At 41.9% G+C, this 13,765-nt stretch overlaps 1 protein-coding gene across 1 annotated transcript; it reads left to right on the forward strand.

The window, feature by feature from the left end:
• The first annotated feature begins 9,357 nt into the window (after window positions 1-9,357).
• Window positions 9,358-11,319, forward strand: LOC143560757 (protein DETOXIFICATION 55-like). Its single transcript, XM_077048983.1, has 2 exons — window positions 9,358-9,485; window positions 9,779-11,319. The coding sequence occupies exons 1-2, from the start codon at window positions 9,390-9,392 to the stop codon at window positions 11,168-11,170; spliced, it is 1,488 nt and encodes a 495-aa protein (XP_076905098.1). The 5' UTR covers window positions 9,358-9,389; the 3' UTR covers window positions 11,171-11,319.
• The last annotated feature ends 2,446 nt before the right edge of the window (window positions 11,320-13,765 follow it).

Genomic DNA, 13,765 nt, shown 5'->3' on the forward strand with positions numbered 1-13,765 from the left:
CGTATCTCTCATCTTCTAGAAGCCAACGATATCCGCTTTTTATGTGCATTATTGAGGACCAATTACATGTTGGGCATAACTTCATAGTGTCACATGGCAACACGTAATTGGCCCTCAATAACACACTTACCGCTCCGACATACATGGTTGCTGAAGAGGTAGGTCCCAGCAGAGCCCAGTTGGACCCGCAGGACTCACCTTGAAGAGAGACGTCTGCGCAGAAACCAACTGGATCCGCAGGACCCACCATGCTCAGAGACGTGACGTCCTTACGCGCAGTACGCAAGCTGTTCCCGCAGGAAATGCCTCCCAATGGTGAAGTACTCTGCCTGTTCCCGCAGCTGCGGATACAAGCCATCAGGGAAGGCCACCCGCGCAGCAAGGCTACACGCACAAGGCACTTAGCTCTCAATAATTCAGTTGTCACCTGAAGGAATGAGCAAAGCCGGGAACAATCCCGCACAAAGGCGGGAAGGGGAATACTCCCGCCCAAATAAGCCAGTCCGTACGATACGGGAAGATCTTTTGTACTGTACCTGACGAGGTATGGGCAAAAGATCTGACCAAAGATACGACAGCTCATTGACAACAGTATGGCGAGCAGCATGCTCTTGTACTGTATGTCACTATTAGCCGCTGCCTACTCACCAACTCCTGTCATACCACGTGCATAGCCAGCAGTTGGTGAAAAAGGAATAGTACACAGCAGGCCTGGTCACTGTCAGCCGCTGCCTACCCACCAACTACCAGCATGGCACGTGCGTAGGCCACAGTTGGTAGAACAGGAATACTATTCAGCCGGCTACACCTTCTTGGAAACCTACCTTCGGCTATAAAATACCCCAAATGGTATGATCATCTCATCTTATCATCATATACTATCTCGTATTACATATTATACCTGATATCTGCTCTAGCAATCTCTTAATATACATTTATATTCAAGAGCAATCTAGTCTGATTCTCACGCCGGAGGGTGGTCACAAGGAGGAACCCCCCCTTCTCAGTGACGAGCTCACGGTGTCTGTTTTGCAGGTTATCAGAACCATCTTTGCCGGGTCTAACCCCTCGTGGGAAACATCTATCTAACCCCCAGGTTATCCGTAATCTGCCCGGGTTCGATTAGTGTTTCTTCAGAGGCGCTCCAACAGGCTCATGATGCCTTGGCGATGGAGGACGCGAAGAAGCTCCAAGAGATCCTGGACCAGAGGGGCGTGCTTGATCTCTTCAACGCCCTTTAGCTTCCGCTCAGTGTGGTCAAGCACGCCCCTCTGATCCAGGATCTCTTGGAGCTTCTTCGCGTCCTCCATCGCCAAGGCATCATGAGCCTGTTGGAGCGCCTCTAATTTAGTTTAAGTTCCTCATTCTCGAGGCGTAGAGGCTCAGCAACAGCTTCAGCCTTGGTGGCCCTTTCAGTTGCGTTCCTAGCAGTTTCCTTAGCCAGCCGAAGCTGTTCGTTAACAGCTTGGGCAGCCTTGGAACGGACCTCGAGACGGGCCTGAACTTCAACTTCAAGGGCCTTGAACGCCTTCTCCTTCTCCGCAGCAGCCGCGGAGAGCCTCCTATTCTCCTCCCGGACAGCCCGCGCCTGAGCTACTTCTTGAATGCGAGCTGCTTTTAACTTGTCGTTTTCACGACAAAGCAGCTCGACGTGCGGCTGCATCCGGGCCAGGAGAACCCGAAGCTCATTGGTTAGCCTACCCTCCTGGTAGCTAGCCATGGCTTCCCCCAACGCACCACTGGGAGCTGCGTGACGAGCCCACTCCACGCACTCCACAGGTGTGCGAAGGGTTGTTCCTCGGCGGATGTTCCATCGTGGAACATACACTTCATTGGAATCCGACACTGCAAAAAACAAAAAGCAGTTAGGAAAAGATGATATATAAAAAAAAAAAAAAAAAAAAAATAGGCCAAAAGAACCCTACGCACCTGTAGGGTCAATAACAGGCCGATAGCCGCCAAACCCATCACCTGAACCCAAGGGAAATCCGTCCAAGAGGTCAGGTACATGGGAAGGAGGCAGAGGTTGGCGAGAAGCCCCATGCATACCTAAAGGATCGGCTGTCGTTGCCGATGACGGAGGAGGCATGGTAAAAGCCGCTGCGGTCGCCGCTACGGAATCCGCAGCAAAAGTAACCGCCGGCTCAGTGAAAGATGCGGAAAAAATGGCACTGACAGCCGGTGGTGATGTCATCACAGCTGGAACAGTTTGCTCAATGGAGTGAGCAACTGAACCAGCGGAAGCAGGCACAGCCGCCTGGGTCGTCGCCTCAGGTAGGCTGACCAAGCCTACCGTCATGGGGGGGGGGGGGTACTCCTCCCCGCTCCACCCTGGAATGCGTCAACATCCACACCTGCACAAAGAAGATAAGTATTAATGATGGAAAGCTATGAAGTTAAAAATAAAGTTTGTACTTACGGGTTTTCTTGAGCCTAAAAGTGCGGACAGGCGGGGATGAACCCGATGGAGCCGGCCTCTTCACGCCGCTCACCGTTGTCATCCTGGGCTCTCCGGAGGTGACAATCGTCGCAGCCTCCGGAGCAGTGGTCTTATCACCACCGGGGTTCCCCGCCACCTCTTCGCTCTCGGTCTCTGAATCAGACCGAGGAACCGGATCGGCAGTGGAGGCCGCCTTCCCCTTCCCGCCGGCAGCCTTCTTCTTCCGCACCAACGGAGGACCATCTGCGGATTCCTCATCAGAACATAAGATTAGAGGAATTCCAGCAGAGGTTTCAGCATTGAGGGGTCGAGGGTTGAATAACGCCTTACCTGGCCGCCTGGCGCTCAGGATCTCGTGGCCTAGCGGGTAGACCTTCACGAACCGATCCGCCGTTTGTTCAAGGATGGGCAACTCGTTCTCATCTAGAGCACGAGTACCCATCCGAGCGGGACTGTCAGCCTCCCCCTGATACAGGAGCGACTGCAAGTCGTTCCCCTCTGAAATAAAAGGAAAGCAGTTAGAAGACAAACCTATATAAACAAAGTAAACAGAGCATACCGTAAGGAACAGAGTTCAAACCGTATTCGAGGACGATCGGGGTCTTTTGCGCATCTGCATCCTTCCATACCCGGCTCATCCCGAGCATCACCATCCCGGACTCCGCAAAGCGGTAAACCGGAGATTGGACTCGGGATATCTTTGAGAACCATTCCGCCTCCTGGTAGTTGGAGGCGTGAAGGCTGGGAAGTGCTTGCCCATTCTTGAACTTCATGGCAAGGGGGATGGCGCGAGCGGAGATGAAAAAGAACTCCCGCTTCCATGAACGAAGACTGCGCTCGGTTGCGCAAATCTTCAAACCCTTGATCCGGGTTATCAGGGTATACCACCCCTGGATGCACCTCCAAGAGTAGAAGGTCATCAGGCGGTCGACGAAGGGCTCAATGCCCAGAATCCGGCACACCCACTCGAAGTGGCGAATCTTCGCGATCGCCATCGGGTGCACCTCGGTCAGGTATACACCGTGCCTCTTTAGGACACGGTACACAAACTTTGTCAACGGGAACCTAAGATTCCCATAGACAAAGAATGCAGCATATACCCCGATCTTGCCTCTGGGGGCATCATAACCGTCTGATGGGGTTCAGGAAACTCAGGCTCGAGAGACTCGAGCATGAACTTCCTGATGATGTACTGATATAGATCGACAGGCAGAGCACACTGGCACTCGCCAGCAGTACTCTTGTCATCGGCGTACACCCCAGCCTCCTGGGCTGTAGCCTCAAGATCGTGAGAAAACATCTTGCAGATATGAAAGAAGAAAACGATTTCAAGAGAATGCTCAACTAAAAAGGTGAGTATTCGTCGGAAATCGTTTTGAAAATGAAGAGAAAAGTGAAAGTGTGGATCACAAAGAACCCTCTCCCCCTTTATATACTAATCGCAATTAATGCGGTGAATTTAATGCGGAAGAGAGAGAAATCGCAGGTGCAATGAAACTATGACACGTGGCAAAAAGCAAGCTGGCAACCGCTGTTGAAAGGACGCGTACCATTAATTTCGCGGCCACGCGCCCGAAAAATCGCGCCCACGCGCCTGAAAAAGCGTCTGGAATGACCAGGTACTGTCACGTCACTATAACTTCCTGCACGTCCTGACAGTGTCAGAAGAAAACGTCGCACGACGTTTCAATAGTTTGGACTGTTCTTATCCTTTCACCAACTCTTCGAATTTCAAAATTTCAAAAAGATTCAAAAGCGGGAAAATACCCTTACCTTGGCAACCAAGTAACTGTAAGACAGGTGCGGGTACAGTGTTAAGGCAAAACCCTTCACATACTTAGCACCTGCAAGGAATTGAAGCCAAGAATTCCTCGGCAACCAAGTAACTATAAGACGGGTGCGGGTACAGTGTTAAGGAAAACCCCTTCACATACTTAGCACCCGCAGGGAATTGACGCCAGGAATACCTTGGAAGTAAAGTAACCGTAAGACGAGTGCGGGTACAGTGTTAAGGCAAAACCCTTCACATTCCTAGCGCTCCGCAGGGAATTGAAACCAAGAAGGATCCTCTGGGCAATGCTTGCGGAAACGGGAATAACATCCCCGCATAGCGGGAACGTCGAGAACTACATTGTTTGAAGCTCCAAGATGGAATTGGTGGTTTTAACATAATTGATCACTATGTTCAAAACTACCAAAACCTCATGGAGAATCCACACAAGTGGGACTCAACGCTCCTGACTTGCGAGGAGGTTACAGACCTACCCGCATCATACCCAAAGATCAAGCAGAAAAGTCGGGAATTTCTGCAGGTGACATAAGGACTTCCGCGGGAAGAATCCCCATGGAAAACCTTAAAACTAAACCCTTTTCAAAACCCTTTGCTTAAGTCCAAAAGTTCACCTCACTTTATTAAACATTCATGAGAAGAACATTGGACTGGGGGGACTTGAAGAGGTAGGTCCCAGCAGAGCCCAGTTGGACCCGCAGGACTCACCTTGAAGAGAGACGTCTGCGTAGAAACCAACTGGATCCGCAGGACCCACCATGCTCAGAGACGTGACGTCCTTACGCGCAGTACGCAAGCTGTTCCCGCAGGAAATGCCTCCCAATGGTGAAGTACTCTGCCTGTTCCCGCAGCTGCGGATACAAGCCATCAGGGAAGGCCACCCGCGCAGCAAGGCTACACGCACAAGGCACTTAGCTCTCAATAATTCAGTTGTCACCTGAAGGAATGAGCAAAGCCGGGAACAATCCCGCACAAAGGCGGGAGGGGGAATACTCCCGCCCAAATAAGCCAGTCCGTACGATACGGGAAGATCTTTTGTACTGTACCTGACGAGGTATGGGCAAAAGATCTGACCAAAGATACGACAGCTCATTGACAACAGTATGGCGAGCAGCATGCTCTTGTACTGTATGTCACTATTAGCCGCTGCCTACTCACCAACTCCTGTCATACCACGTGCATAGCCGGCAGTTGGTGGAAAAGGAATAGTACACAGCAGGCCTGGTCACTGTCAGCCGCTGCCTACCCACAAACTACCAGCATGGCACGTGCGTAGGCCACAGTTGGTAGAACCAGGAATACTATTCAGCCGGCTACACCTTCTTGGAAACCTACCTTCGGCTATAAAATACCCCAAATGGTATGATCATCTCAACTTATCATCATATACTATCTCGTATTACATATTATACCTGATATCTGCTCTAGCAATCTCTTAATATACATTTATATTCAAGAGCAATCTAGTCTGATTCTCACGCCGGAGGGTGGTCACAAGGAGGAACCCCCCATTCTCAGTGACGAGCTCACGGTGTCTGTTTTGCAGGTTATCAGAACCATCTTTGCCGGGTCTAACCCCTCGTGGGAAACATCTATCTAACCCCCAGGTTATCCGTAATCTGCCCGGGTTCGATTAGTGTTTCTTTAGTTGCAATCACACATTGACTTCGTTATATCAAGATTCGTCACGACGATAACAAACAAGCATAGTTAAAAAGGCTTCAAACTCAAAGTTACGCCGATTGGAAATTGAAACCAAGGTACATAAAGTAGGCATTATTGAATACCAAATATAATAAGCTTACATAAAGTACTAGTTATACCTATTTCCTAAAGTAAAATATTTAGGGATGTGAAAATGATGATGACATGGATGCATGATAATACATTACATACATATAGATAATAAGTGATCAAGTACATATGTTGATGCATAAAGGTCACACATATCCTCAAAGTACACTTGAGAAATGGCTACCAAGTATAACAACTGGAATATTGGACCACACACACTCACAGTTACCATATTCACTAAAGGTTTTTGATTTCACAAAAAGGGCAAATGAATAATCATATACCAGTGATATATACAGAAATGAATAATAAGTTTAGTATTATTGGACCAAGTATAACAACTGGAATATTGGACCACACACACTCACAGTTACCATATTCACTAAAGGTTTTTGATTTCACAAAAAGGGCAAATGAATAATCATATACCAGTGATATATACAGAAATGAATAATAAGTTTAGTATTATTGCAACATATGAGAGTGGGTGTATGGGTGTGTTTATGTCCCCATCAAATAATGTTTCATGCTGGCCCTATATGTATGTGTAACTTGGAGAGCAAAGATGAGAGGGGGACACAATTCACATACCAAACTAGCTTCTTAAAAGATTACTATTTCTTTTCAACTTCATCATAAAAATAAGTCTCTTTTAAAATGCGGGTGTTGACTTTTTGACTTTAGATCATACTTGTCATGGCGGTAATGAACCGCGCTATCAGGTGTCACGTCGTGACACTGTATGCTTTTTGTACGTATAAATTGATTTATTCCAATAAAGAGAGAATTTTTAAAACAAAATATCAATTATGATTGGTGCTTTCTTTCTTTTTTTCCTTTTTATGAATGACCAACGATATTGGGAACGGATTCGAACTTGAGACTTTGCGGCCTACAACTAAATCTTCATTTCTCTTCCAATGCCTGTTGATATTGGCGAAGGTTTCTTAGGGCCCGGGTGGCCCCATCCCCCTGTTTTTTTACGCAGTAGTGTAAATTTACCCGTTTTCGCATGAAATTTTTTATATGTAGTGTAAATTTAGCTGTTTTTGACCGAAATTTTTTATACGTAGTGTAAAATTTAGCCGTTTTCAGCCGAAATTTTTTTATACGTAGTGTAAATTTGGCTGTTTTCGGTCAAAGATTTGAGCCAGCCCCCCTTTGTATGTGAAATTTTGTATACATTTTGAGTTCCCCCTCCCCGGGGTGTCTTAGTCCAAGCTTCACCATTGCCGGTTGAAGTGAAGATTGGTGCCTAGTTTTAAAAATTAAAATACAACACATTTAGAATCTAAAAGTTAAAGTATATACACAGATGTAAGGTTTCCAACTTCAAAGCAAATATTTATTGTTCTTCAATAAATAACATTTTCATGGTTTTTCTTATATCAGCAAAAAAAAGGACAGTCAATGTGCAGGTGAATGTGAATGGTCTACATTTCACCTTCATAAAATGTCAAAACAATTTTAGCTGCATTATTTTTACAAGTATAAAAAGCTGTCCCTCTGTACCATAAGATTGCAACATTTGGTTAGATGCTTGGTTTAAAAATAAAGTTACTATTTATAGAATGTCTAAACTAAGCTAATCTTGTGGACCAAATCAATGACATCAATAATATGAAAAAATATAAGTAATTGTAAGTTGAAAATGATGCATGAGCATTTTAATTGGAATCTTTTATTTGTTACTTTATATTCTGTTATTTTATATATGTTTATCTCGTTTTCAAGTTTATCTGTTTCCTTCGTTGGTATGAGAAGGGTTTATATGATGATTGTTTAGTTTGTTAGCTTTTGATTTTGCATAAACATTGTAAACCATGAAGGTTAAGAATCCTTTGGTTCCAAAGCTTTCGACTAATAATCGAATGGGATTTTATTGCCATTTGACATGCGCTTTCGAATAACAATCTTATGGGTTAAAAATATAGGACTTTCTAGTTTCTAAGGTATGACAAGATAATGTCGACCGACACGACTGACTACACCTAATCTCTACATGTAATTTTTGGTTAATATCCATGCTAACATAAAATCTTGTATTCAAAAGAATTTCACAAACTTTAAAATTGATATGAAAATAAGATGGCATGTGGGGCTGTGGAATGTGGATGCAAGTTGTGTGGTTTAAGTGAGTGAGATTTTTTTGTTGCAATTAGTGGTGGTTATAAGATATTATTCCCATTTTAGGATATACATGGTAACAACTGCCCATTTATAACTCTAATGAAGGAGTATTAAACAAGTCTCAAATTCTTGCAATGCCACAAAAAGAGTGAGATTACTAAAGATGGTTGTGTTTTGTCTAACCAACAATATTATTAGAGTTGTTAAGATGGAATATATTTAGATGGTGTAAAATCTCCATCTGTTTTCCTTAAAAGTAAATAAATATATATATATAATAAAATAATTTGCATCATAAGTTTGAATGTTTGATTGATGGTAATTGATTTTTTGCCATAGGTTGTAACCAAATCCACATGCATGGTTTTTCATTTTTAAGTTTGGTCGAGAGATTTTAACAATTTAACTTGAGATGAGTTCTTATCTTTCAGGTCATTGTCAACTACTCATGTGCGTGCACGCGCATACACATAGTTAAAGATAAATGTATAACCAAACGGAAATTTAAAACTCATAAGAAAATGAACCGTTTAATAAAAGCAGGGAGAGAAAATGAGAGAAAACGTCATGAACATACATGCATGCATACATACATACATGTTCATAACATGTATGCATGTTCGATCACACGATGCTATGAAAATCTAGTAAGAGAATCTTTAAGAACATGGTGAAGATATTTTCTGATCATCACTGTGGCATGGACCTAAACCCAACTCCCAAATTCTTCATCACTTTAAGCCATTTATGCTATTGAACACAATAATGTGACATGTTTTCATTACTAAATGCAACTTCACTAGTGGTCCTTGAAATAAACAAGACATACTTATGTCACATTTAAAATAGTTAAGCTTCACATTATACACGCTACAAAATTAAAGCTCGTCACATGCATCCGTTAACGCACCAAGTACCAACATAACACGTTGGTAAAAGATGAGGACCAAATTCCAAATTCCAAATAATGTGTTATGTTCATGTATATGTCATGTGTTGATGCTAATATTATTAATGCTTATATTGTCTAAATACATTTTAGCTTCTAAACTATGTCACTATGTGTCTTTTTCTTTGACATCTAAAGGTATCCCCACCAACTTTCACTCTACTATAAAACCATGCCAAATTGTTTTAAACACTTGACAATTCTGCATTTGTCCTCTATCTCTCTCACTACCCTTATATCTGACTGTACCCTTTAATGTACACATTATAATATAATTATATATATGCATGAAGACTTCAATGTCTCATATCAAATCTTATATCTCCATCACATACAACCAAATCATGCCACACTACACTCAAATCAATCTCATTGTTCCCATGGTAAGCAACTTCAATCCATATTATTATTATTATTATTATTAAAACAAAAGGTCTCTAACCTCCCATCTTAACCATTGTTAATCCAAGTTGGGATAAGGTGATAGAGACAGATGCTTCAGACATAGGTTTTGGAGGGATACTAAAACAAATCTCTCCTCAAACTAAACAAAAATATCTTGTTAGATTTTATTCAGGAAAATGGTCTGACAGCCAAAAAAATTATGCTATTATTATTATTATTATTTTAGAATATTTATAAATTATAAAGACTCATATATTATGGATTTGTGAAGGTCATGGAGGAAATGAAGATGATGTCATCCATAGGCTTCCCACTCTTCACCATGGGTTTAGTGAGTTATCTCAAAAACATGACTTCGGTAGCATGCATGGGACGGCTTGGGAGGCTTGAGCTAGCCGGAGGTGCACTAGCCATTGGGTTCACAAACATAACCGGCTACTCGGTTCTGTCAGGGTTAGCCATGGGGATGGAGCCACTTTGCAGCCAGGCTTTCGGTTCAAGAAACCTACACATGGTTAACTTAACTCTACAAAGAACCATCTTGATGTTATTATTTGCATCACTACCCATTGGGATTCTATGGGTAAACCTTGAACCAATCATGCTTAAACTACACCAAGACCCTGAAATATCACACATTGCTAGTTTATACTGTCGATACGCAGCCCCCGATCTTATCATTAACTGCGTTTTAAACCCTTTACGTATCTTTTTACGAATCAACGGCAAAGCATGGCCGTTAATGTGGTGTAGTTTGTTCTCATCACTTTTACATTTTCCAATCACCAACACTTTAGCCATCACCCTTAACTTAGGTCTTCAAGGGGTTGCTATTTCAACAATTATCACCAACTTAACCACATCGGTTTTCATTCTCGGATACATGTTTTTCACACACACCCACAAGCCCGAACCATGGTCCGAACCAGAGTCGGTACGGGAAGGCTGGGGTGCATTGTTTCGGCTCGCGGTTTCCAGCTGTTTAGCAGTTTGTTCCGAATGGTGGTGGTACGAGTTAATGACATTCTTAAGCGGTTATCTTCATAAACCGTACATTTCTTTAGCTGCATCCGCTATCATAATCCAAACAACTTCTTTAATGTACACATTACCATCAGCACTCAGCATGTCGATATCTACTCGGGTTGGGCACGAGCTTGGGGCAGGGGAACCGGGCCGGGCTCGTTTGGCGACACTAGTGGCAATCGGGCTGGCACTTTTAACTTCGGCTTTCGGGTTATTGGGGATAACATATGGAAGAGAAACATGGGGGAAAGTGTTCACAAGTGATAGTGAAGTTTTGGAGTTAACAATGGCTGCTTTACCTATAATTGGAGTTTGTGAGCTGGCAAACTGCCCACAAACCACGTGCTCGGGCGTTCTTCGTGGAAGTGCAAGGCCGGGTATTGGTGCGAGAATTAACTTATGTTCGTTTTATTTGGTGGGTACACCTATAGCGATAATTTTGGCTTTTGTTTGGAGATTAGGGTTCTTAGGGCTGTGTTACGGGCTGTTAGCAGCACAAATGGCGTGTGTATTATCGATATTGATTGTGATTTACAGGACAGATTGGGAGAAAGAGTCATTGAATGCAAGACAATTGGTGGGAAGAAGCAGTGAATATCAAATTATGGAGTGTGAGCAAGGAATTGGGTTTATTTAGTATTTGAACATTTATGTACAGACATTAATTGAAGTTTGTTTTAATATCTTTATAAGTCCTACAAACATATGGTATGTACTAATCCTTCATTCCTTTCTACACATAATCTTTCATTTTATTCATAACAATACTCACATTTTACCAATAGTAGCAACATATTTTCATTTTCTAAAACATAAAGCAACATAAGCTAAATATGTTGCTGTTATTAGTTAAAGAACCGAAAGTCTGTCGCTATGATCGGTAAGGCTATGTGTAGTGGGCGCAAGGGTTGGGCGAAGACGGGCGAGAACACCCCCCCCCCCCCCCGGGCAATTTTAGGGGCGATAGGGGGGGGGAATTTTTCGCCGGGAGTTGTGTGTGTATTTTATTATTGTGTGTGTGACATATATATATATATATATATATATATATATATATATATATATATATATATATATATATATATATATATATATATATATATATATATATATATATATAAGACTACAACACCATTACACACCAAAAACAAAACCTACCTTTTGCTGACTGGGCCCACATGACGCAAAACGTCCCATTTTGTAGCCCCTCCACTGCACATAGCCTAACAATATGAATGTATGTTTCTACTTCTGATAACTTTTAAAGTAAGTTGTAGGTGAAAATACTTTGCTATTTTGCACACTTAACACTTCTAATTTATTCTATCTATATTATAATTAAATCCCTAAGAATGAAGAATAAAATGAGACTACGTTATTGTTCCTGACTTGTGTAGTAATTATCTCAACTAAACAACAAAAAGAAAAAAGGAAAAAAAACAGAAATACGGATAATAACATAGATTTGTTGTCTATAGACTGAAAATGAAATGTGTTGCATTGAAAATGAAACTCCTATTCTGTTTCATCTTTCTATCAGTGTTGTCATAATCGGAATTAGTCGCTAATCGGTGGCTTACCGATTCAATTTCATGTAATCAGACCCTATAATCGGTAGTCGGTCAAAGTCTGCCCAATTTAGTCAAAATTGGTCAAGCTCCTTGTATTATTTTGAAGAGTTATGTATGTATATATACAGGGGAGTGTTCCAACGAAAACCACCGTTAATCTCAAAACCACTTTTAAACACTTTTTATGTGTTACTAATCTTTGCGAAACCAAAATGAAATTAAACGAATATGTAGATTGCGGAAGTTTATATATATGCATCTTGCCAAGTTACATATATGTATCCCATACGAGGTAAATATATGTAGATTACTAGCTACATAATGCGCTTCCACGAGCTACGTTTATCTTTTTATTTATTTCTGATTTTGGTAAAATTAATAACATATAAAAAGAATGAATAAAATAAATGTTTAAAAGTGGTTTACACAAGTTTTCAAGTATCTATAGTGGTTTTTCATATAGTTTTGAAAAGTTACATATAAAATTCCAATCTATTAATCGATAGTCATATCCCACCGCCTGACTAGCACCTAGCGAGTTTCTACAACACTGATCTCTAAACCAATGTCCATAACATGAAGTGCAAGTGCCTATGCAATCTGAATCTGTACATAACTAAGAATATACATACTGCAACCGTCAATCTAATGATATCTACTAAATTCACCATCGAACTGCTTAGCTGATAAACTGAATACCTAAAATGAAATGCAATCGCCATTTCTTCTTCGAAGGAATTAAAATCATATGCAACCTTACTCAAAGGTGCTATCATATAATATAGAACCGAAACAGAGGTTACAGAGCACAATAACAAATTGTACCAAATCCCTTTTTGGTTTTTGTGAGTCTGAGAGAAGATGAACATTGAGAAAACAGCCTGTTAGTAAGTGAATTTGAGCCCAGATATAGATTGGGTACACCAGTCCAGTGAAAGGATTATCAATTTAGGGGTGTATATGGGCATTCCGGACCAAACCCAATATACCTGACACGTGGGTACGAACACGGTTTCAGTTTCTCAGAGAAACCGGACCGGGACCCAGAACCGAACCGGACCAACTGCAACAGGTTCCATCTTTACCCAGTCAAAACCCGGAACCGGCCGGGCCAAATCCCGTCAAAACCTGGTCAAAAACCCGACCATACCCGTCCCTGAAAAACCCCGGTTTGCCCACCGCCATATGGGAGGCTTTGGAGGAAAAAAAAACTAAAACTGAAGTTTTGGTTTTGTCAGTTTTGGTTCGGTTCTGTTCAGTTAGGGACTATTTTCGATTTCACAATTGAGCCTAAAATGTTTTTAGTCTGAAAAAGGTTGCTAAAAATAATACAATGGGCTTAAAATTACTATTAACTATTTGTTAATGAATTTGAGCATCCAAACTTTGGCTTAAATAATGAATATGGATGATTAATTCAGTTACAAACATTCAAACAAGTTCAGTATGCTTCAATTTTATGACTTGGTTTGATTTTGAAGTGTGGCATTACCAAAACCGAACCGTAACTTTCGGTTTTTAGAAAAAAAGACCAATCCATCATTATGTTAATTATTACATAGTGGGCAAGTTAAAATCAGAAAATAAGCGCCGTGGATATGCTTAATGAATGATAGAGTCACACACCGATACCCTACTAATCAACACAACTTAATTACATA

This window comes from Bidens hawaiensis, unplaced genomic scaffold (assembly GCF_021521415.1).
Source record: "Bidens hawaiensis isolate Kalapana, Puna unplaced genomic scaffold, B.hawaiensis_p1.1 tig00020443_1, whole genome shotgun sequence".
NCBI classification, from domain to species: Eukaryota; Viridiplantae; Streptophyta; class Magnoliopsida; order Asterales; family Asteraceae; genus Bidens; species Bidens hawaiensis.